General features: G+C 37.6%; 1 protein-coding gene across 4 annotated transcripts in view; it reads left to right on the top strand.

The window, feature by feature from the left end:
- MEIKIN (meiotic kinetochore factor) overlaps positions 1 to 21,183 on the top strand; it is an 81,815-nt gene that overhangs the window by 30,234 nt on the left and 30,398 nt on the right. For all 4 annotated transcript variants that reach the window (XM_045488073.1, XM_045488065.1, XM_045488056.1 and 1 more), the window contains one exon: positions 2,142 to 2,212. In XM_045488073.1, coding sequence (XP_045344029.1) covers positions 2,142 to 2,212 — 71 coding nt within the window. The remainder of the gene's footprint in view (positions 1 to 2,141; positions 2,213 to 21,183) is intronic.

The raw sequence follows: 21,183 nt of genomic DNA, 5'->3' as shown, positions 1-21,183 counted from the left end.
GTAGTAGAAGTAAGAATAGTGGTAATCTTTGGAAAGGGGGTGCTGAATGGGAAGGAACACATAGGAAACTTTTGACGTGTTGGAATATTTTATATCTTGATTTGGGCGGTGATTATATGGGTGAATACATACATATTTAAGATTTGTGCCTACTATTGTGTACGTAGAGTTCTTCAATAAAATATTAAAACATTGAGAGACTTATTAGCCTTCCAGTAGAGATGTAATGAGAGCAGTTTGTGATACAGGAGTCTGGAGTTTAGGGCAGAGACTGGAGCTATAAGTAAATATCTGGAGTCAAGAATATAAATGTTTTGGGGCGCCTGGGTGGCGCAGTCGGTTAAGCGTCCGACTTCAGCCAGGTCACGATCTCGCCGTCCGTGAGTTCAAGCCCCGCGTCGGGCTCTGGGCTGATGGCTCAGAGCCTGGAGCCTGTTTCCGATTCTGTGTCTCCCTCTCTCTCTGCCCCTCCCCCATTCATGCTCTGTCTCTCTCTGTCCCAAAAATAAATAAACGTTGAAAAAAAAAAAAAAAAAAAAAAAAAAGAATATAAATGTTTTAAAGCCATAGGATCAGATGAGATCACCTAGGAAGTGGCATAGAAAACAAACATGCAAAAAGAATGTAAATGAAACACTTCAGCATTTAGAAGTAGCTGTAACAAAAGTTACCAAGAGAATAAATAAAGCAGGAATTGAGGACTGAGAATCGTCACAACCAAGACCTAACCTGGTCTTCCACTAGTGTCTTCCATCTATCAAGTGTAGCTTAGCAGACTGGAAACATCAGGATCATTCTTGACACCTTCCTCTTTGTTACTTCTTAGACTTAATCTATTACCAAACCTTGGTACCAATTTTATCTCTTACAGAATTCTGAAACCTACTACTTCCCTCTACTTGAGGAGATGAAGATGAGTGAAGTGGTTAGTCTCAAGGGTTGCCAGATTTAGCAAGTAAAGATGCAGAATGGTCAGTTAATTTTGAATTCAGATAAATAATTTTTAATATAATTATGTCACAAATATTGTATATGCTTGTACTATTACATGGCACATACTTATACTAAAAAATTATTTGCTTATCTGAAATTCAAATTTAAATGGGTATCCTATTTGTATCTAGAAACCTAATTAGCCTCTGCAACGAGGCTGGGAATGTATATGTATTATAGGCAGGCATCACAAAAATCAGGATTTTATATGCTAAGTTAAAAAGCTTGAGTTTTAACTGGAATGCAGTGGAAAGCCTTGGGAAAGTTTTAAGCAGATGATATTAGACTTGTATTTTAGGTATGTAACGGGGGTAGTGGAGTACAAAGGGGCTAAACTGAAAAACTACTGAAATAATCCGAAGGGAAATCTCTTGTTGCCTTAAAGCAAGGTATTAGTGTTAAGAATAAAGAAAAGCCAAATTTGCATATTAAGTACATATGCTAGGTAACATTGGCAGAAAGCAGACAGTCAAAAGATTTTTGTTGCTTTTTGGATTGAGTCTGGAGAGTGAAAAAAAAGAGAAGAGTCAAGACTGAGTAGGAGCCATGAAAGGGACCAGAGGGAAAATGTTCATGCTTGTTGTACTGATGTCCAATAAGGTAGGGCAGGAAAGGTTTCTGCTCATATTTGTGGGACCTGAAATTAGATTGCTGTGGGTTTGGGAGTAAACAGGAGGAGAGGAAGTTATGTTAGCATATGTGGACATGCCTGTGGATAAGAGGAGAGAGAGGATATAGCATGAAGGGGTATTGGGTACAGATAAAGTTTTTGGTAAGATCAAAGAGTCCTGACTATATTTTAAATGTTGATAGAAAAGTTGCAGTAGAGAAGTTTCAAGAGAGCCTGAAAATACAGGAATATGGAAATGAAAGGATAATTAATGAAGAATTTTAATCACACACACCTTTCTCTATTAATTGAAAAGTAAATATTTTACATAGAACTTATTTACTCCTATGAAACCTGGGACTCTTATCTATAGCAAGTCAGATTATTCAACATATATTAAGTTTTTCTTCTGAAACTATTACAGAGATGCAGTCATTGAAATCAGGGTTTTGTTTTTCAAATTTGAGTTCTATTTTCTATACTTATAGTTAAGGAGAGGTTAAATAATTAAAATATTGTAGTATCTTTTTCTTTACAGATAATGCAGCTTGTGAAGTTTTACTTGCTGAGAAAACTTACCCTTCAGCACCTGAAAAAACAAAGAAAAAAGCAAGTATTAAAGCAGAAAAACTACATAAACCATAAATTTAATTAATATAGAGCATATTCTTAACTAACAGTTTTATAGGAATTATTTTTCAGTTATTTAAGTCAATAATTTCAAATATTTTTTGAATTTAGCAGTTAATATTATTGTTACTTGAATATATACTCTATATAGGTTTAGTGAAAGAGAATTGAAATTTACAGATTTTCCAGATTCCTTTTGGGTAAGTGGATGTCTATTAAACATTCATTTAAGGTGAAAATAAGACATTTGCTGTATGTCCACAGCAGTGTTTTCTGCTGAGGAGTATTTGTGAATTAGTACTTTAGTCCTAGAGTCTAGAGGTCTTTGGGGAGGAAATTGAATTTTGTTTTGTATGTAATAGAGCTACTATTTGAGTAAGTATTCAATGCTAAGCATTATTCTAAGCACTTTTTTATAAATTGTATCTTTTCCTTATAGCATTCCTATCACCTAAGTTTTTGTTTTGTTTTATTTTGTTTCCACCCATTTTATAGCTGAGAAAAATGAGATCTAGATATTAATTAGTATGTTTGAAGAGTTTGTGACAGGTCTTTCTGGATCTATTCCTGTATTCTTTACACTACACTTCACTGTCATTGTATACATTGGGGATAAAATTGCAAAAGGGCAAGACTGTCAGTAGGAAGACTCTGTAGTATGAAGTTGCAGATATTTTAGGTGCAAGATTGTGGTGGCTTTGGGGCGTGTAGGTGGCTCAGTCAGTTAAGCGTCCAATTTGGGCTCAGGTCATGATCTCGTGATTTGTGAATTCAAGCCCTACATCAGGCTGTCTGCTGTCAGTGCAGAGCCCACTTTGGATCCTCTGTCTCCCTCTCCCTCTGTCCCTCCCCTGCATGCAATCTCTCAAAAGTAAACATTAAAAAAAAAAAAAAAAAGGTTGTGGTGCCTTTGACTAGGGTTTTTTGTAGGAGAGATGGAAAAATAAGCATGGATTCAAGATAATTATGCCTGTAGAGTTCAAGAATCGGATATAGAGGGTAAAGGAATGAGAGGTGTCAAAAAAGACATCTAGGTTTCTGTCTTAACCAGCTTTGGTGGATAAAGGTGCTATTTACTGTGATAGGAAAGGCAGGAAGTTTGAGGGCACCTGAAAATGAAAATGTTGGAAGGACCATTGGCTACAACTCTGCAGGTTAGGACAGAAAAGAAGTGTACAGTGTTTTAAATTCATAGAAATAGATGACAGCACGTTAGAAAGAATGAGTATCTATCAAGTGAGGAAGAGACAAGAGTCCAGTATCACTCCTTGGAAAGCTTTATGGTCAGGTACAAAAGTAAGAATGGACAGAGGAAAGGAGGGAAATAAACAGAATATGGTATCATAGAAGACAAGAGAGGAGAGCATTTACTCCTAAAAGAGGGAGTGGTTAACAATGCTGAATGTTGCTTGGAATCCCAGTGTTATAAAGAACTTTATAAAATTGGAGGACTTCAAATTTCTGGTCTAGCATGTAAGGAACTTGGAAGTCATCTCTCTGTTCTAACAAGTAAAAAGCTGAACAAAGTGAAAAATCAACAACTCTTTTTAGGCATGTCAGAAAAATAAGGTCATAGGCTAAAGTGCTGCAGTAAAACTTGGAAAGACAGGTCAGTGGATATAGAGAATCATGACTTACTGGAACAGAAATGTGTGAACAGAAACCTCCCTGAGAACCAGTGCTGGAATGGGAACTAGTGCTAGTGTGATTGGTGAGTTGCTGGAGGCTCACTGAGGACAACACTGAGAGTTAAAAACTCAAGAGGAACACAGTCATCAGGGGGCCTCAATACTTTTATGAGTTGTACCTCTAGGAGGGACCTCTACCAAGTCCTCACAGTAAATATCGAAGAAAAATCCCCTCATGCTTTTAGTAGTGAGAAGGGAAAAAGAACCATTTGGAAATACACTAGAATATTATGTTCTGTTTTGTTCTTTTTTAATGTTTTTTAAAAATTTTTTATTTATTTTGAGAGAAAGAGACTGCAAGCAGGGGAGAGGGGGAGAGAGAGAGAGAGAGAGAGAGAGAGAGAGAGAGAGAGAGAATGAATCTCAAGCAGGCTCCATGCTCAGCATGGAGCCCAACATGGAACCTGATCCCACAAACCTTGAGATCATGTCCTGAACCAAAATCAAGAGTTGTTTGCTTAACCAGCTGAGCCACCCAGGTGCCCCTGGAGTATTTTGTTCTTAACAAAGCCTTCCATCAGAAGAAAATATTTTACCAGAGCCTAATTTGCTGGTATTTTAGCAGAGGCTATCCTACCTGGGGGAAGGGAAGTACCCAACTCCAGCCAGCTCTGCTTTTTCAAATGAGGAAAGAAAAATACTCCAATTCTAGCTTCCTCTAACTTCCACATGGGGGAATGGAAATACCCAACTACAGGGGAGCCTGGGTAGTTCATTTGGTTAAGGGTCCAACTTTTGATTTCAGCTGAGGTCATGAGCTCACAGTTTGTGAGTTCAAGCCCCGCATGGGACTCTGTACTGACAGTGCAGATCCTGCTTGGGATTCTCTCTCTCCCTCTCTCTCTGCCCCTCCCCAACACGTGTGCACCCTTGCTCTGTCTCTCTCTCAAAATGAATAAATAAACTTAAAAAAAGAACAGGAAATACACGACTACACCTCTCTCTAGCTGTGCTGTCCCACCTAAGGAGGTGTGAGAACCAAGAAACACTGGTGAATTTTACCATCCAGAAGCACAGGCTAAACAATAAACAAAAAAGACGTCATCACAGCCCTATGACTGCTTCCCCTCCCCCCACATCTTACCACTACATTACTATAGGCCTATTTACCACAGTTCCTATTAACCAGTACATCTTGTCTACCTTTTAGCAAAAAATTACAAGGCATATTAAAAGGCAAAAAAAAGTTTGAGAAACTGAATAAACATCAGAATCAGAGTCAGATGTGGCAGTAGTATTAGAATTATCAGACCAGAATTTTTAAATAACTATGATTAATATGCTAAGGACATTATAGTAAAAAGTAGACAACATGCAAGAACAGATGAATAATATAAACACAAAGATCGATGTTCTAAGAAAGATCAAAAAAGAAATGCTAGAGATTAAAAATACTATAGCAAGAATAAAGAATGCCTTTGATGGACTCATTAGTAGACTGGACACAAGTTAGGAAAGAATACCTAAGTTTGAGGATATGACCGAAGAAACTTCCAAAACCGAAAAGCAAAGAGAAAAAAGACAAAAACAAAACAAATCAAAACAAAAACCAGACTATTCAAGAACTGTGAAACAACTACAAAAAGTGTGACATACACATAATTGGAATTCCAGAAAGAAAAGAAACAGAAAAAGGAACAAAAGCAACATTTGAAGCAATAATGAGTCAGAATTTCCCAAAATTATTGTCAGATACCAAATCATAGATTCAGGAAGTTCACAGAATACCACGCAGGATAAATGCTCCCAAAACTACATCTAGATTTATTATATTCAAACATCAGAAAATCAAAGAGAAAGAAAAAAATTTTTAAAGAAGCCAAAGGGAGAAAAACACCTTACTTATAGAAGAGCAAAGGTAACCATTACAGACCTCTCCTTAGAAATTATTAAGAAATAAAAGACTGAAGTGAAATATTTAAAGTGCTGAGAGAAAAAAACCACCAAGCTAGAATTCTATACCTTGTGAAATTCTCCTTCAAAAATGAAGGACAATTAAAGATTTTCTCAAACAAAAATTTATAATTTGTTGCCAGTAGGCCTTCCTTTTAAGAAATATTAAGGGAAGTTCTTCAAGGAGAAGGAAAATAATATGCCAATATAAGTTTATCTATCCTAATAAATGTAACACTGTGTTGCAGTATGTTAAATAAGGGAGATTGTGCATGAGTACGGTCAAGGGGTATATGGGAACTCTATGCATTTTGCTCAATTCTTCTGTGAACCTCAAACTTCTCTAAAAAATTTGTTAGTTTTTTAAAAGTCAGTTGCATTCACAATCAAGAAGGAAACCAATGACTCTAGCATGAATAATTTTAGTGGACTGGTAACAGGCAAGCCAGATTGGAATAGATTGAAGAGTTATAGAAAAGAAGGAAATATAACATATAAAAAGAAGTAAATTGGGACACCAAAAACATAATACATATGTGGAGGTGGGGAGTAGAATATTTTTGTGCAGTTGAAGTTGATTTGTTATCATCTTAAAATAGACTATTACAAGTATTTTGAAAGCCCTATGGTAATCCCAAAGCCAAACTCTTTAAGAGACTCACAAATGATAAAGAGAAAAGAATCAAGGCATACCACTATAAAAATCATCCATTCATAAAGAGGGGCACCTGAGTGGCCCAGTCCGTTGAGCATCTGACTTCAGCTCAGGTCATGATCTCACAGTTCATGAGTTCGAAACCCGCATCAGGCTTTGTGCTGACAGCTCAGAGCCTGGAGCCTGCTTCAGAATCTGTGTCTCCCTCTCTCTGCCCCTCCCCTACCTGCAGTCTGTCTCTCTCTCAAAAATAAATAAAACATTTAAAAACCTTTAAAAAAGATCATTCGTTCATAAAGAAAGACAGCAAGAGAGGAAGAAGGGAACAAAGGAACTATAGAACAATCAGAAAGTAATTAAAAAATGATAGTCTTTACTATCAGTAAGTTCTTACTTATCAAAAATTACTTTAGGGGCGCCTGGGTGGCTCAGTCGGTTAAGCGTCTGACTTCAGCTCAGGTCACGATCTCGTGGTCCGTGAGTTCGAGCCCCGCGTCGGGCTCTGGGCTGATGGCTCAGAGCCTGGAGTCTGTTTCCCATTCTGTGTCTCCCTCTCTCTCTGCCCCTCCCCCGTTCATGCTCTGTCTCTCTCTGTCTCAAAAATAAATAAATGTTAAAAAAAATTAAAAAAAATTACTTTAAATGATTAAAATTCTTCATTTAAAAGACATAAAGTGGGGGAATAAAAAATAGCGCAACTATATGCTGCCTACAAGAGACTCACTTAAGCTTTAAAGACAATTAAGCTTAAAGTGAAAGAATGGAAAAAAATTATTCCATGGAAATGGAAACTAGAAGAGAACAGGAGTATACTCCTGATGATAAAAGGTATACTTTTATCAGACTAAATAGATTTTAAATTAAAAGCTGTAATAACAGACAATGTTATTACATAATGATAAAGGGGTCAATTCATCAAGAGGATATAACAAGTTAAATATATACAGACACAATACTGAAGCACTTAATTATATTAAATAATCATTTACAGGTCTCAAGGCAGAAATACACAACAATGCAATAATAGTAGAACACTTCGATACCCTATTATTCAACAATGAATAGATGATCCAGAGAGAAAATCATGGAGGAAATAATGGATTTGGACAACACTTTAGACCAAATGGACCTAACAGACATATACAACATTTCATTTAACAACAATAGAGTCCACATTCTTCTCAGTGTACATGGAACATGCTCTAGGATAGATTACATGTTGTGGCACAAAACAAGTCTTACCAAATTCAAAAAGATTGAAATTATATCAAATATCTTTTCTGAACACATTGGCATGACACTAAAAATTTGTAACAGAAGGAAAGTGGGGAGGGTGTCTGGGTGGCTCTGTCAGTTAAGCTACTGACTCTTGGTTTTGACTCAGCTCATGATCTCATGGTTCATGGGTTTGAGCCCCATGTCTGAATTATCAGAGCCTGCTTGGGATTCTGTCTCTCTGCCCTTCCACCACTCATGCTCCTTCTCTCTTTCTCTCAAAATAAAGACACTTAAAAAAAGGGAAAGGGAGAACATTCACATATATGTGAAAATTAACACATTTGTGAGCAACTAATGAGTCAAAGAAGAAATCAAAAGAGATACCAAAAATATCTTGAGACAAATGAAAATGGAAACACAACATACCAAAACTTAAGGGGTGCTGCAAAAGTAACCCAAGAGAGAACATTATAGTGATAAATACTGTCCTTAAGAAAAAATTAAGGTCTCAAATAAGCAACGTAACCTTATACTGCAAGGAACTAGAAAAAGAACAAAGTCCAAAGTTAGCAGAAGGAAGGAAATAAAAATTAAAGAAGAAATAAATGAAATAGAGATTAGAAAGACAGTAGGAATCATTAACAAAACTAAGAGTTAGTTTTATTAAAAGATAAACAATTGAAAAACTTTTGTCCAGTTTAAGAAAGAAAGAGGGGTGCCTGGGTGGCTCAGTCATTTAAGTGCCCAACTCTTGATTTTGACTCAGGTCCTAATCAGTTTGTGAGTTCAAGCCCCGTGTGGGGCTCTGCACTGGCAGTGTGGAACCTGCTTGGGATTCTCTCTCTGATCTCTCCCTCTACCCCTCTCTCTCTCTCTCTCTCTCTCTCTCTCTCTCTCTCTCTCTCTCTCAAAATAAATAAATAAACTTTAAAAAAAAAAGAAAGATTACTCCAATTAATAAAATTATAATGAAAGAGGAGACATTACAGTTCATACCACAGAAATACAAAGGAACATCACAGTACCATGAGTAATTATACATAAACAAATTAGATAACTTAAATATAAGGATAAATTCCTAGAAACAGATAGAAACTTACCTAGACTGAAAAATTAAGTAATAAAAAATCTGAACAGACAAAAAGCAAGGAGATTGAATCAGTAATAAAAAATCTCTGGCAATTAAGAGACCAGATGACTTCACTGGTGAATTCTACCAAATGTATAATTAAAAAAAAAAAAATTATTTTAGAGAGACAGCATGAGCTGTGGAAGAGGGGCAGACAGAGAAAGAGAGAAAATCTTTTTTTTTTTACTATGAAATTTATTGTCAAATTAGTTTCCATACAACACTCAGCGCTCATCCCAGCAGGTGCCCTCCTCAATGCCTATCACCCACTTTCCCCTCCCTCCACCCTCCCATCAACCCTCAGTTTATTTTCAGTTTTTAAGGGTCTCTTATGGTTTGGCTCCCTCCCTCTCTAACTTTTTTTTCCCCTCCCCTCCCCCATGGTCTTCTGTTAAGTTTCTCAGGAACTACATAGGAATGAAAACATATGGTATCTGTCTTTCTCTGTATGACTGATTTCATTTAGCATAACACTCTCCAGTTCCATCCATGTTGCTACAAAAGGCCATAGTTCATTCTTTCTCATTGCCAAGTAGTATTCCATTGTATATATAAACCACAACTTCTTTATCCATTCGTCAGTTGATGGACATTTAGGCTCTTTCCATAATTTGGCTATTGTTGAAAGTGCTGCTATAAACATTGGGGTACAAGTGCCCCTATGCATCAGTACTCCTGTATCCCTTGGGTAAATTCCTAGCAGTGCTATTGCTGGGTCATAGGGTAGATCTATTTTTAATTTTTTGAGGAACCTCCACACTGTTTTCCAGAGTGGCTGCACCAGTTTGCATTCCCACCAACAGTGCAAGAGGGTTCCCATTTCTCCACATCCTCTCCAGCACCTATAGTCTCCTGATTTGTTCATTTTAGCCACTCTGACCAGCATGACGTGGTATCTGAGTGTGGTTTTGATTTGTATTTCCCTGATGAGGAGTGACATTGAGCATCTTTTCATGTACCTCTTGGCCATCTGGATGTCTTCTTTACATAATTGTCTGTTCATGTTTTCTGCCCGTTTCTTCACTGGATTATTTGTTTTTCAGGTGTGGAGTTTGGTGAGTTCTTTATAGATTTTGGATACTAGCCCTTTGTCCGATATGTCATTTGCAAATATCTTCCCATTCTGTTGGTTGCGTTTTAGTTTTGTTGATTGTTTCCGTTGCAGTGCAGAAGCTTTTTATCTTCATGAGGTCCTAATAGTTCATTTTTGTTTTTAATTCCCTTGCCTTTGGGGATGTGTCAAGTAAGAAATTCCTGCGTTTGAGGTCAGAGAGGTTTTTTCCTGCTTTCTCCTCTAGGGTTTTGATGGTATCCGGTCTGACATTCAGGTCCTTTATCCATTTTGAGTTTATTTTTGTGAGTGGTATAAGAAAGTGGTCTAGTTTCGTTCTTCTGCATGTTGCTGTCCAGTTCTCCCAGCACCGTTTGTTAAAGAGACTGTCTTTTTTCCATTGGATATTCTTTCCTGCTTTGTCAAAGATGAGTTGGCCATACTTTTGTGGGTCCAATTCTGGAGTCTCTATTCGATTCCATTGATCTATGTGTCTGTTTTTGTGCCAATACCATGCTGTCTTGATGATTACAGCTTTGTAGTAGAGGCTAAAGTCTGAGATTGTGATGCCTCCCGCTTTGGTCTTCTTCAATATTACTTTGGCTCTTCGGGGTCTTTTGTGGTTCCATACAAATTTTAGGATTGCTTGTTCTAGTTTCAAGAAGAATGCTGGTGCAATTTTGATTGGGATTGCATTGAATGTGTAGATACCTTTGGGAGTATTGACATTTTAACAATATTTATTCTTCCAATCCATGAGCACGGAATGTTTTTCCATTTCTTTATATCTTCTTCAATTTCCTTGGTAAGCTTTCTATAGTTTTCAGCATACAGATCTTTTGCATCTTTCGTTAGGTTTATTTCTAGGTTATTTTATGATTCTTGGTGCCATTGTGAATGGGATCAGTTTCTTTATTTGTCTTTCTGTTGCTTCATTATTAATATGTAAGAATGCACCTGATTTCCATACATTGATTTTGTATCCTGCAATTTCGCTGAATTCATGTGTCAGTTCTAGTAGACTTTTGGTGGAGTCTGTTGGGTTTTCCATGTATAATATCATGTCATCTGCAAAAAGTGAAAGCTTGACTTCATCTTTGCCAATTTTGATGCCTTTGATTTCCTTTTGTTGTCTGACTGCTGATGCTAGAACTTCCAACACTATGTTAAACAACAGCAGTGAGAGTGGACATCCCTGTCGTGTTCCTGATCTCAGGGGGAAAGCTCTCAGTTTTTCCCCATTGAGGATATTATCTGTGGGCTTTTCATAAGTGGCTTTTATGATGTTTAAGTATGATCCTTCTATCTTGACTTTCTCGAGGGTTTTTATTAAGAAAGGGTGCTGAATTTTGTCAAATGCTTTTTCTGCATCGATGGACAGGATCATAAGGTTCTTATCTTTTCTTTTATTAATGCGATGTATCACATTGATTGATTTGCGAATGTTGAACCAGCCCTGCACCCCAGGAATGAATCCCAATATATCATGGTGATTAATTCTTATATGCTTTTGAATTCGATTTTCTAGTATCTTGTTGAGAATTTTTGCATCCATATTCATCGGGGATATTGGCCTGTAGTTCTCTTTTTTTGTGGGGTCTCTGTCTGGTTTGGGAATCAAGGTAATGCTGGCTTCATAGAATGAGTATGGAAGTTTTCCTTCCCTTTCTATTTTTTGGAACAGCTTGAGAAGGATAGGTATTATCTCTGCTCTAAATGTCTGGTAGACTTCCCCAGGGAAGCCATCTGGTCCTGGACTCTTATTTGTTGGGAGATTTTTGATAACTGATTCAATTTATTTGCTGGTTATGGGTCTGCTCAAGTTTTCTATTTCTTCCTGTTTGAGTTTTGGAAGTGTGTGGGTGCTTAGGAATTTGTCCATTTCTTCCAGGTTGTCCAGTTTGTTGGCATATAATTTTTCCTAGTATTCCCTGATAATTGCTTGTATTTCTGAGGGATTGGTTGTAATAATTCCATTTTCATTCATGATTTTATCTATTTGGGTCCTCTCCCTTTTCTTTTTGAGAAGCCTGGCTAGAGGTTTATCAATTTTGTTTATTTTTTCAAAAAACCTACTCTTGGTTTCTTTGATCTGCTCTACAGTTTTTTTAGATTCTATATTGTTTATTTCTGCTCTGATCTGTATTATTTCTCTTCTTCTGCTGGGTTTAGGCTGCCTTTGCTGTTCTGCTTCTATTTCCTTTAGGTGTGCTGTTAGATTTTGTATTTGAGATTTTTCTTGTTTCTTGAGATAGGCCTGGATTGCAATGTATTTTCCTCTCAGGACTGCCTTCACTGCATCCTAAAGTGTTTGGATTATTGTATTTTCATTTTCATTTGTTTCCATATATTTTTAAATTTCTTCTCTAAGTGCCTGGTTGACCCATTCATTCTTTAGTAGGGTGTTCTTTAACCTCCATGCTTTTGGAGGTTTTCCAGACTTTTTCCTTGGTTGATTTAAAGTTTCATAGCCTTGTGGTCTGAAAGTGTGCATGGTATGATCTCAATTATTGTATACTTATGAAGGGCTGTTTTGTGACCCAGTATGTGATCTCTCTTAGAAAATCTTCCATGTGCACTCGAGAAGAAAGTATATTCTGTTGCTTTGGGATGCAGAGTTCTAAATATCTGTCAAGTCCATCTGATTCAGTGTATCATTCAGGGCCCTTGTTTCTTTATTGATTCTGTGTCTAGATGATCTATAAATTGCTCTAAGTGGGGTATTAAAGTCCCCTGCAATTACCACATTCTTATCAATAAGGTTGCTTATGTTTGTGAGTAATTGCTTTATATATTTGGGGGCTCCCAGTTTTGGTGCATAGACATTTTTTTTTTTTTTTAATTTTTTTTTTTTTTCAACGTTTATTTATTTTGGGACAGAGAGAGACAGAGCATGAACGGGGGAGGGGCAGAGAGAGAGGGAGACACAGAATCGGAAACAGGCTCCAGGCTCTGAGCCATCAGCCCAGAGCCTGACGCGGGGCTCGAACTCACGGACCGCGAGATCGTGACCTGGCTGAAGTCGGACGCCTAACCGACTGCGCCACCCAGGCGCCCCTGCATAGACATTTATAATTGTTAGCTCTTCCTAATAGATAGACCCTGTAATTATTATATAATGCCCTTCTTCATCTCTTGTTACAGCCTTTACTTTAAAGTCCAGTTTGTCTGATATAAGTATGGCTACTCCAACTTTCTTTTGACTTCCAGTAGCATGATAGATAGTTCTCCATCCCCTCACTTCCAATCTGAAGGTACCTTTGTGTCTAAAATGAGTCTCTTGTAGACAGCAAATAGATGGGTCTTGTTTTTTTATCCATTTTGATACCCTATGTCTTTTGGTTGGAGCATTTAGTCCATTTACATTCAGTGTTATTATGAAAGATAGGGGTTTAGAGTCATTATGATGTCTGTAGGTTTCATGCTTGTACTGATGTCTCTGGCACTTTGTCTCACAGGATCCCCCTTAGGATCTCTTGTAGGGCTGGTTTAGTGGTGGTAAATTCCTTCAGTTTTTGTTTGTTTAGGAAGACCTTTATCTCTCCTTCCTTCTATTCTAAATGACAGACTTGCTGGATAAAGGAATGTTGGCTGCATATTTTTTCTGTTCATCACATTGAAGATTTCCTGCCATTCCTTTCTGGCAGCATGTTTATTCCTAGCTGTTTTGAGAATTTTCTCTTTATCCTTGTATTTTGCCAGTTTCACTATGATATGTTGTGCAGAAGATCGATTCAAGTTACGTCTGAAGGGAGTTCTGTGTGCCTCTTGGATTTCAATGCCTTTTTCCTTCCCCAGATCAGGGAAGTTCTCAGCTATGATTTGTTCAAGTACACCTTCAGCCCCTTTCTCTCTCTCCTTCTGGAATTCCTATGATATGGATATTGTTCCATTTGATTGTATCACTTAGTTATCTAATTCTCCCCTCATACTCCTGGATTTTTTTATCTCTCTTTTTCTCAGCTTCCTCTTTCTCCATAATTTTATCTTCTAATTCACCTATTCTCTCCTCTGCCTCTTCAATCCGTGCTATGGCTGCCTCCATTTTATTTTGCAGCTCATTTATAGCATTTTTTATCTCCCCATGACTATTTCTTAGTCCCTTGATCTCTGTAGCAATAGATTCTCTGCTGTCCTCTATGCTGTTTTCAAGCCCAGCAATTAATTTTATGACTATTATTCTAAATTCTTGTTCTGTTATATTGCTTAAATCGTTTTTGATCAATTCATTAGCTGTCGCTACTTCCTGGAGTTTCTTTTGAGGAGAATTATTCCATTTCATCATTTTGGGTAGTCCCGGTGGTAACTCCAAACTGCAGGGCACTTCCCCTGTGCTGTTAGGAGTAACTTGTGTCAGGGCCACAGTCAGACCTGATGTCTGCCCCCAGCCCACCACTGGGGCCACAGTCAGACTGGTGTGTACCTCATCTTCCCCTCTCCCAGGGGCATGACTTACTGTGGAGTGGTGTGGCCCTGTCTCGGCTACTTGCACACTGCCAGGCTTCTGGTGCTGCTTAGATGGGATCTGGTCAAGGGCGTATTAGCCAGGTGGTTTTGCAAGGTGCACAGGGGCGGGAGGGGCAGGCTTAACTAGCTTTGCCTTCGGTGGTCCCTTGTGGGAGGGGCCCCTGCAGCACCGGGAGAGAGGCAGGCCTGTCGGAGGGATGGATCCACAGAAGCACAGCAGTGGGCGTTTGCACGGTGGCAAGCAAGTTCAGTGACGGGAATTGGCTCCCTTTGGATAGAGAGAGAGAGAGAGAGAGAGAGAGAGAGAGAGAATGAGTCTTAAGCAGGTTCCACATTCAGCACAGAGCCTGTTGTGGGGTTCAGTCCCACAACCTTGGGATCATGACCTGAGCTGAAATCAAGAGTTGGATGCTCAACCAACTGAGACACTCAGGTGCCTCATCTAATGTTTAAATATTTAAAGAAGAATTAATATCAGTCCTTCTCAAACTTTTCTAAAAATTGAAGAGGAAGGAACACTTCCAAACTCATTTTACAAGGACAGCTTTACTGTGATACCAACTCCAGGAAAGAACACTAAAAGAAAAGAAAATTACAGGCCAATATTCCTGATGAACGTAGATAACAATCCTCAACAAAACACTAGCAAACCAAATTCAAGAGCAAATTGAAAACATCATATTTCACAATCAAATAGGATTTATCCCTGGTATGAAAGTATAGTTCAACATAAGAGAATCAGTTAACGTGATACACCACATTAACAGAATGAAGGATAGAAAGCATATCATTTCAATAGATGCAGAAAAGCGTTGGACAAAATTCAACATCCTTTCATAATAGAAACTTTCAACAAATTAGATATAGAAGGAACATACCTCAACATAATAAAGGCTACATATGACAAGCCCGTAGCTTATATCATACTCAGTGGTGAGAAGTTAAAAGCTTTTCCTCTAAGATCAGGAATAAGAAAAGATGTTCACTCTTGCCACTTCTATTCAGTATAGTACTGCGCATTTTAGCCAGAGCAATTTGTTAAGAAAAAGAAGTAAAAATCATGCATATAGGAAAGGAAGAAGGGAAATTATCTCTTTGTGGATGGCATGATATTATATATTGAAAACCCTAAAGACTCTACCAAAAAGACTGTCAGAACTAATGGATAAATTCTGTAAAGTTGCAGAATACAAAATCAACATACAACAATTTGTTATGTTCCTATACACTAGCATTAAACTATTTGAAACAGAAATCAGAAAGCAATCCTGTGAGATAAGAGGAAATATATATTTTGGTCTCTGTCCCCATTTCCTGGCACACAGCTTCTAAGTGCTTGTAATTTCCTAAGTGTTAAGAACACCAGGAGCATCTCTTGTTTTAATATTTTTTTTGACCCCATCCCTGACACAAGGCTCCTAAAACCCTTGTAAATCCCTAAGTTATAAGAATACTAGAGGATCTTCTGTTCATGAGACAATGGTGGGTGGACTCCTTTGTGGCTCCTAGATGGACCTGGTCATCAGGAAGACCACGCCATAATTAAAAGCTTGAAATTTTCAACCCAGTCACTCCCTTCTCCAAAGAGGGGAAAGGAGCTGGAATGAAGTTAGTAATTGATTATGCGTACATGAGGAACCCTCCATAAAAATTCTAATAGAAGGAGGTTTGAAGAGCTTCTAGGTTGGTGAACACATCCACACCAGGAGGTGACAGATCACAACTCCACTGTGGCAGAAGTTCTTATGCTTGGGACCCTCCCAGACCTCACTCTATATTAGTATATATCCTTTAATAAATTAGTAAACGTAAGTGTTTCCCTGGGTTATGTGATTTGCCCTAGCAAATTAATTGAACCTGAGGTTAGGGTGATGGGGGCTTCCAATTTGTTGCCAAATTGTATAGAACTTGAGGATAACCTGGGGACCTACTACTTGTGATTGGCATCTGGATTAGTATGGGAGCAGTTCTGTGGGACTAAGCCTTTAACCTGTGGGATCTGACATTATCTGCAGGTAAACAGTGTTAGAATTGAGTTGAATTGTAGGACATCTAGCTGGTGTTGCAGAGAAATTTTGTTGTGGGAAAAACTCCCAACACATGTAGTGACCAGAAGTATCAGAAGTGTGAGTGTTTTGAATGAGTAGTAAAGGAGACTCGCAAGAGAAAGACTCAGTGGAGGAAAGAACTGTGTTTTTTCTTTAAAAATCCCATTTAGAATCTCATCAAAAACAATAAAATACTTAGAGATAAATTTAAACAAGGGGGTAAAAGACCTGTACACTATAAACTCTAAGGCACTGATGAAAAAAATCAAAGAGGACACAAAGAAATGGGAAGATATTGCATGTTTTTAGATTGGAAGAATTAATATTGTGAAAATGTCCGTCTACCCAAAGCAATCTACACAACCAATGCTGTCCTTTCAAAATTCCAATCACATTTTTTCTCAGAAATAGAAAAACTCTCCTCAAATTTGTGTGGAACCATATAAGACCCCCAAGTAGCCAAAGCAATCTTGAGAAAGAAGAACAAAACTGGAGATATCACATTTCTTGATTTCAGTATATATTATAAATCTGTAGAATGGAAATAGTACAGCACTGGCACATAGACCAGTGGAACAGAATAGAGAGCCCAGAAATAAACCCACATATATACAGCCAACTGATTTTTGACAAGGGTGCCAAGAACACAAACTGGGGAAAGGATAATCTCTTCAATAAATGGTAATGGGAAAATTGGATATCCACATGCAGAAGAATGAGACGGGACCCCTATCTTATACCACTCACAAAAATTAACTCAAAATGGATTAAGGATGTAAATATAAAACCTGAAAATATAAAACTCCTAGAAGAAAATGTAGGGAAAAACGTCCTTGACATTGGTCTTGGCAATGATTTCTTTGATAAGACACGAAAGGAGCACTCAAGAAAAACTAAAGTGAGACAACATCAAACTAAAGAGCTTCTATACAGCAAAGGAATTAATAAATTTATAATAAATAAACTTATTTTTTAATAAAACAATTAATTGGAAAAGCAACCCAAAGAATGAGAGAAAATATTTACAAATCATATATCTTATAAGGGGTTACTATTCAAAATAGTTAAAGATCCTATACAATTCAGTAACAAAAAAGCAAATACATAATCCAATTTAAAAACGTGCAAAATACTGGAATAGCTTTCTCCCAAAGAAGATGTAAAAGTTGTCAAAACGTACATGAAAAAGTGCTCAATATCACTAATAATCTGAAAAATGGAAATGCAAACCACAATGAGATATCACCTCACATCTGGTAGGATGGCTATTAGCAGAAAGATAAGAGTAAATTTTGGCAAAGATGTGCAAAAAAGGGAACGCTTAAATACTGTTAGTGGGAATGTAAACTGGTACAAGTATTGTGGAGAACCATATGGTGGTTCCTCATAAAATTAAAAATAGAACTACTGTTACTATTAAAAATAGAACTATATCCTATAGTGTTACTTCTGGGTATAGATCCAAAGGAAAAGGAAATGAAATCAGTATCTCAGGGAGATATCTGCACTCCCATGTTCACTGCAGTATTATTCTCAATAGCCAAGATATGGAAACAGCCTAAATGTCCTTCAATAGATGAATGGGTAAAGAAAGTGACATAGATATAGATATAGATATAGATATAGATATAGATATAGATATAGATATATAGATACAGGTAATGGAATATTATTTGGTTATAAAAAAAGAAGAAAATCTTGCCATTTACAATCTTGCCATATATGAACCTGAAGGGCATTATGCTAAATGAAATAAACCAGAGGAAGACAAATACTGCATGGTATCACTTATATGTGGAATCCTAAAAAACAAGCAAAACCCAAAAATACCCAAAAAACAAAACAAAGAATAGAAACAAAGAATAGAAAATACAATGGTAGTTGCCAGAGGCTAGGAGTCTGGGGAAATGGGGAGATGTATGTCTAAAGGTACAAACTTTTAGTCATAATGAGAGTAAGTTCTGAAGATCTGATGTACAGCATAATGATGATCATAATACACCGTTACATACTTGTAAGTTACTGAGAGTAGATTCTAAACTTTCTCACACACATACAAAATTAATATGTCAGATGGTGGATATATTAATTATCTTGATCTTGGTTATCATTCAACAGTGTATATGTATATACTGTTACTTGTCCACTTCACATATATACAATTATATTTGTCAATTTTTCCTCAATAAAGGTGGGAAAAAAGAAGAAAGAAGTGAGGAAGTAATGATTACATATAGAGCTTGACTCTGAAGGGAAATTAAGAAAAAGCACAGTAATTAGAAGGAGAGGCAGGGTCAGAGGAAACATGTTTTGTTTTGTTTTTACTCCATTAGCAGATGTACTGCTAATGAGAACAGAGTTTCTTTTAGGAGGGACAAAAAGGTTCTAAAATTAGGCTATAGTGGTTGTACAACCCTGTGAACATACTAAAAAACATTGATTTTACTCTTAAAGTGAATGAGTTTTATGGTATGTGAATTATATCTCAATAAAGCTGTTTTTAAAAACCCCAACAAACTTCGTATACAATTAGGGGAAGAGGGAAGTCTTTGAAAAGATGAGGAAAGATGGGATCCAGAATACAAGTGGAGGAACTGGCCTTTAAAAGAGTAGAGAGGGGCGCCTGGGTGGCGCAGTCGGTTAAGCGTCCGACTTCAGCCAGGTCACGATCTCGCGGTCTGTGAGTTCGAGCCCCGCGTCGGGCTCTGGGCTGATGGCTCAGAGCCTGGAGCCTGTTTCCGATTCTGTGTCTCCCTCTCTCTCTGCCCCTCCCCCGTTCATGCTCTGTCTCTCTCTGTCCCAGAAATAAAAATAAACGTTGAAAAAAAAAAAAATTTTAAAAGAGTAGAGAGGGGTGCCTGGGTGGCTTAGTTGGTTAAGTGTCTGACTTTGGCTCAGGTCATGACCTCACAGCTTATGGGTTCGAGCCCTGCGTCAGGCTCTGTGCTGACAGCTCAGAGCCTGGAGCTGCTTCAGATTCTGTATCTCCCTCTCTCTCTGCCCCTCCCCCGCTCACACTCTTTCTCTCTCTCAAAAATAAATAAATGTGAAAAAATTTTTTAAATAAGAGTAGAGATATTACCATCGTGGTATATTTGTAAAAATAGTGGTAGCAGCATGGGCTTTGTGCTTAGAAGGATCCCACATTTCATTTAATGCTCTCTTGCCTTGACATGTTTAATAGTTTTTTAAACAAGGGACCCCACATTTTTAGTTTGCACCAGGCCCCCAAAATTGAGTCCTTAATGGTCATGTCCGTTTGATTACCTCTGTTTTGTGGGGAAGTGTGAGGTAAGGCTGTCAGCGGAGAATGGGAGAAGGAAGGAGACCAGAGGTTTCAGGAAAATGGGAAGAGAGTGACATAATCATGAGAAGCTAGAGAAATGCAGAAGTGTTGCCAGTCTGTGGCTACTCCTTTTGAGTTTGTGGTGACTTTGATATGCCAGATTGTATGGTTTTCCCAGCACTCAGCTGCAGTGGAGGTACAGAAGATATTGATATCAGGAGTCATCTAGGGCTGGGGGTTTGTCAGATATCTGTGATAGAAGAAGGGATCACAAGTAATTACAAGGATAGATGGTGGTAGATGAGGAAGGAATAAGACAGGAGAAGGGTAATGTATCAAGATAGAATGGTAGGATCAGTAAATTGGAAATTTCAATGGAGGGGAGTTGATTTCATGAACATAATTGAACATAGGTTGGAAGGATATAAGAAGCTATTCAAATTGGTGATTCTGTAATTTCTGTTGATGGTAAGAGCTATGTTTGATCACAGAATGACTAAAATACCATGAAGCGAAAAAGTTATTGAAAATGCAAAGGTCAACCACTGAAAATTGCAGGAGGGCTAGTTAGTTAGATGAGTTATCAACTTGCGTGATGAAATTGCTGAGAATGGTGACAGGAGTGAGAGAAAAAGCTGTTTGCTTCGTACACATGAGAGTAGCAAGTCAGTAGATGCCAGTAAATACCTTGCTGTTTGCTCCATACCATTGTTCTTTCCTTTGATTGAAATGAACTTTATAGCTCCTTCCTTCCTTCCCCTACCTCTCTCTACCATTGTGTTTATCCCCTCAGCCCCAACTCAAAACTACTGTCATTCTTCAGGACTCAACTCAAATTTCACCTCCTCAGTTATGTTGAATATATGTAAACTGGGAATACTGTATTGGACAAGTCACACAAGACAAGCAGTCACTGAGCAATCTGCAATTTTCAATGGAGGGATTAATTGGTAAAGGAACATGCTTTCTTGTAGTTGCAGCTTCCTGATGTCTTAGAGAGTACTTTTGATTTCTTAAATGAAGATGACTGCATAATAAATACATTTATATAAATACATTTGATGTTTTCTCTAAAATTTAGTTTGAACTACCGACAGGTAGATAAATCTCATTATGATCTATTTTCATGGAACACTGTTTAAGAGAGGTTACCTTAAATGTAGTAGGGAAATTTTTTGAATTGTGTGTATTTCTTTTTTTTTTTTTAATGCTTATTTATTATTGAGAGAGAGAAAGAGTGTGAGCGAGGGAGGGGCAGAGAGAGAGGGAGACTAGAATCTGAAGCAGGCTCCAGCTGTCAGCATAGAGACCAATGTGGGGCTCGAATTCATGGATCTTGAGATCATGACCTGAGCCAAAGTTAGATGCTTAACTGAGCCATGCAGGCACCCCGAGTTGCGTGTATTTCAAACTGTTTTGTCTTTCAATAGATTTTATTTTTAAATATGTAGAAAACTTTACTTTTTTTTACAAAACCTTTATCTTTAAGTTGAAAACTCTTTTTCAAGTTGAGGA

This window comes from Leopardus geoffroyi, chromosome A1, assembly GCF_018350155.1.
Source record: "Leopardus geoffroyi isolate Oge1 chromosome A1, O.geoffroyi_Oge1_pat1.0, whole genome shotgun sequence".
Classification (NCBI taxonomy): domain Eukaryota; kingdom Metazoa; phylum Chordata; class Mammalia; order Carnivora; family Felidae; genus Leopardus; species Leopardus geoffroyi.
This window is presented reverse-complemented; position numbering and strand designations above follow the sequence as displayed.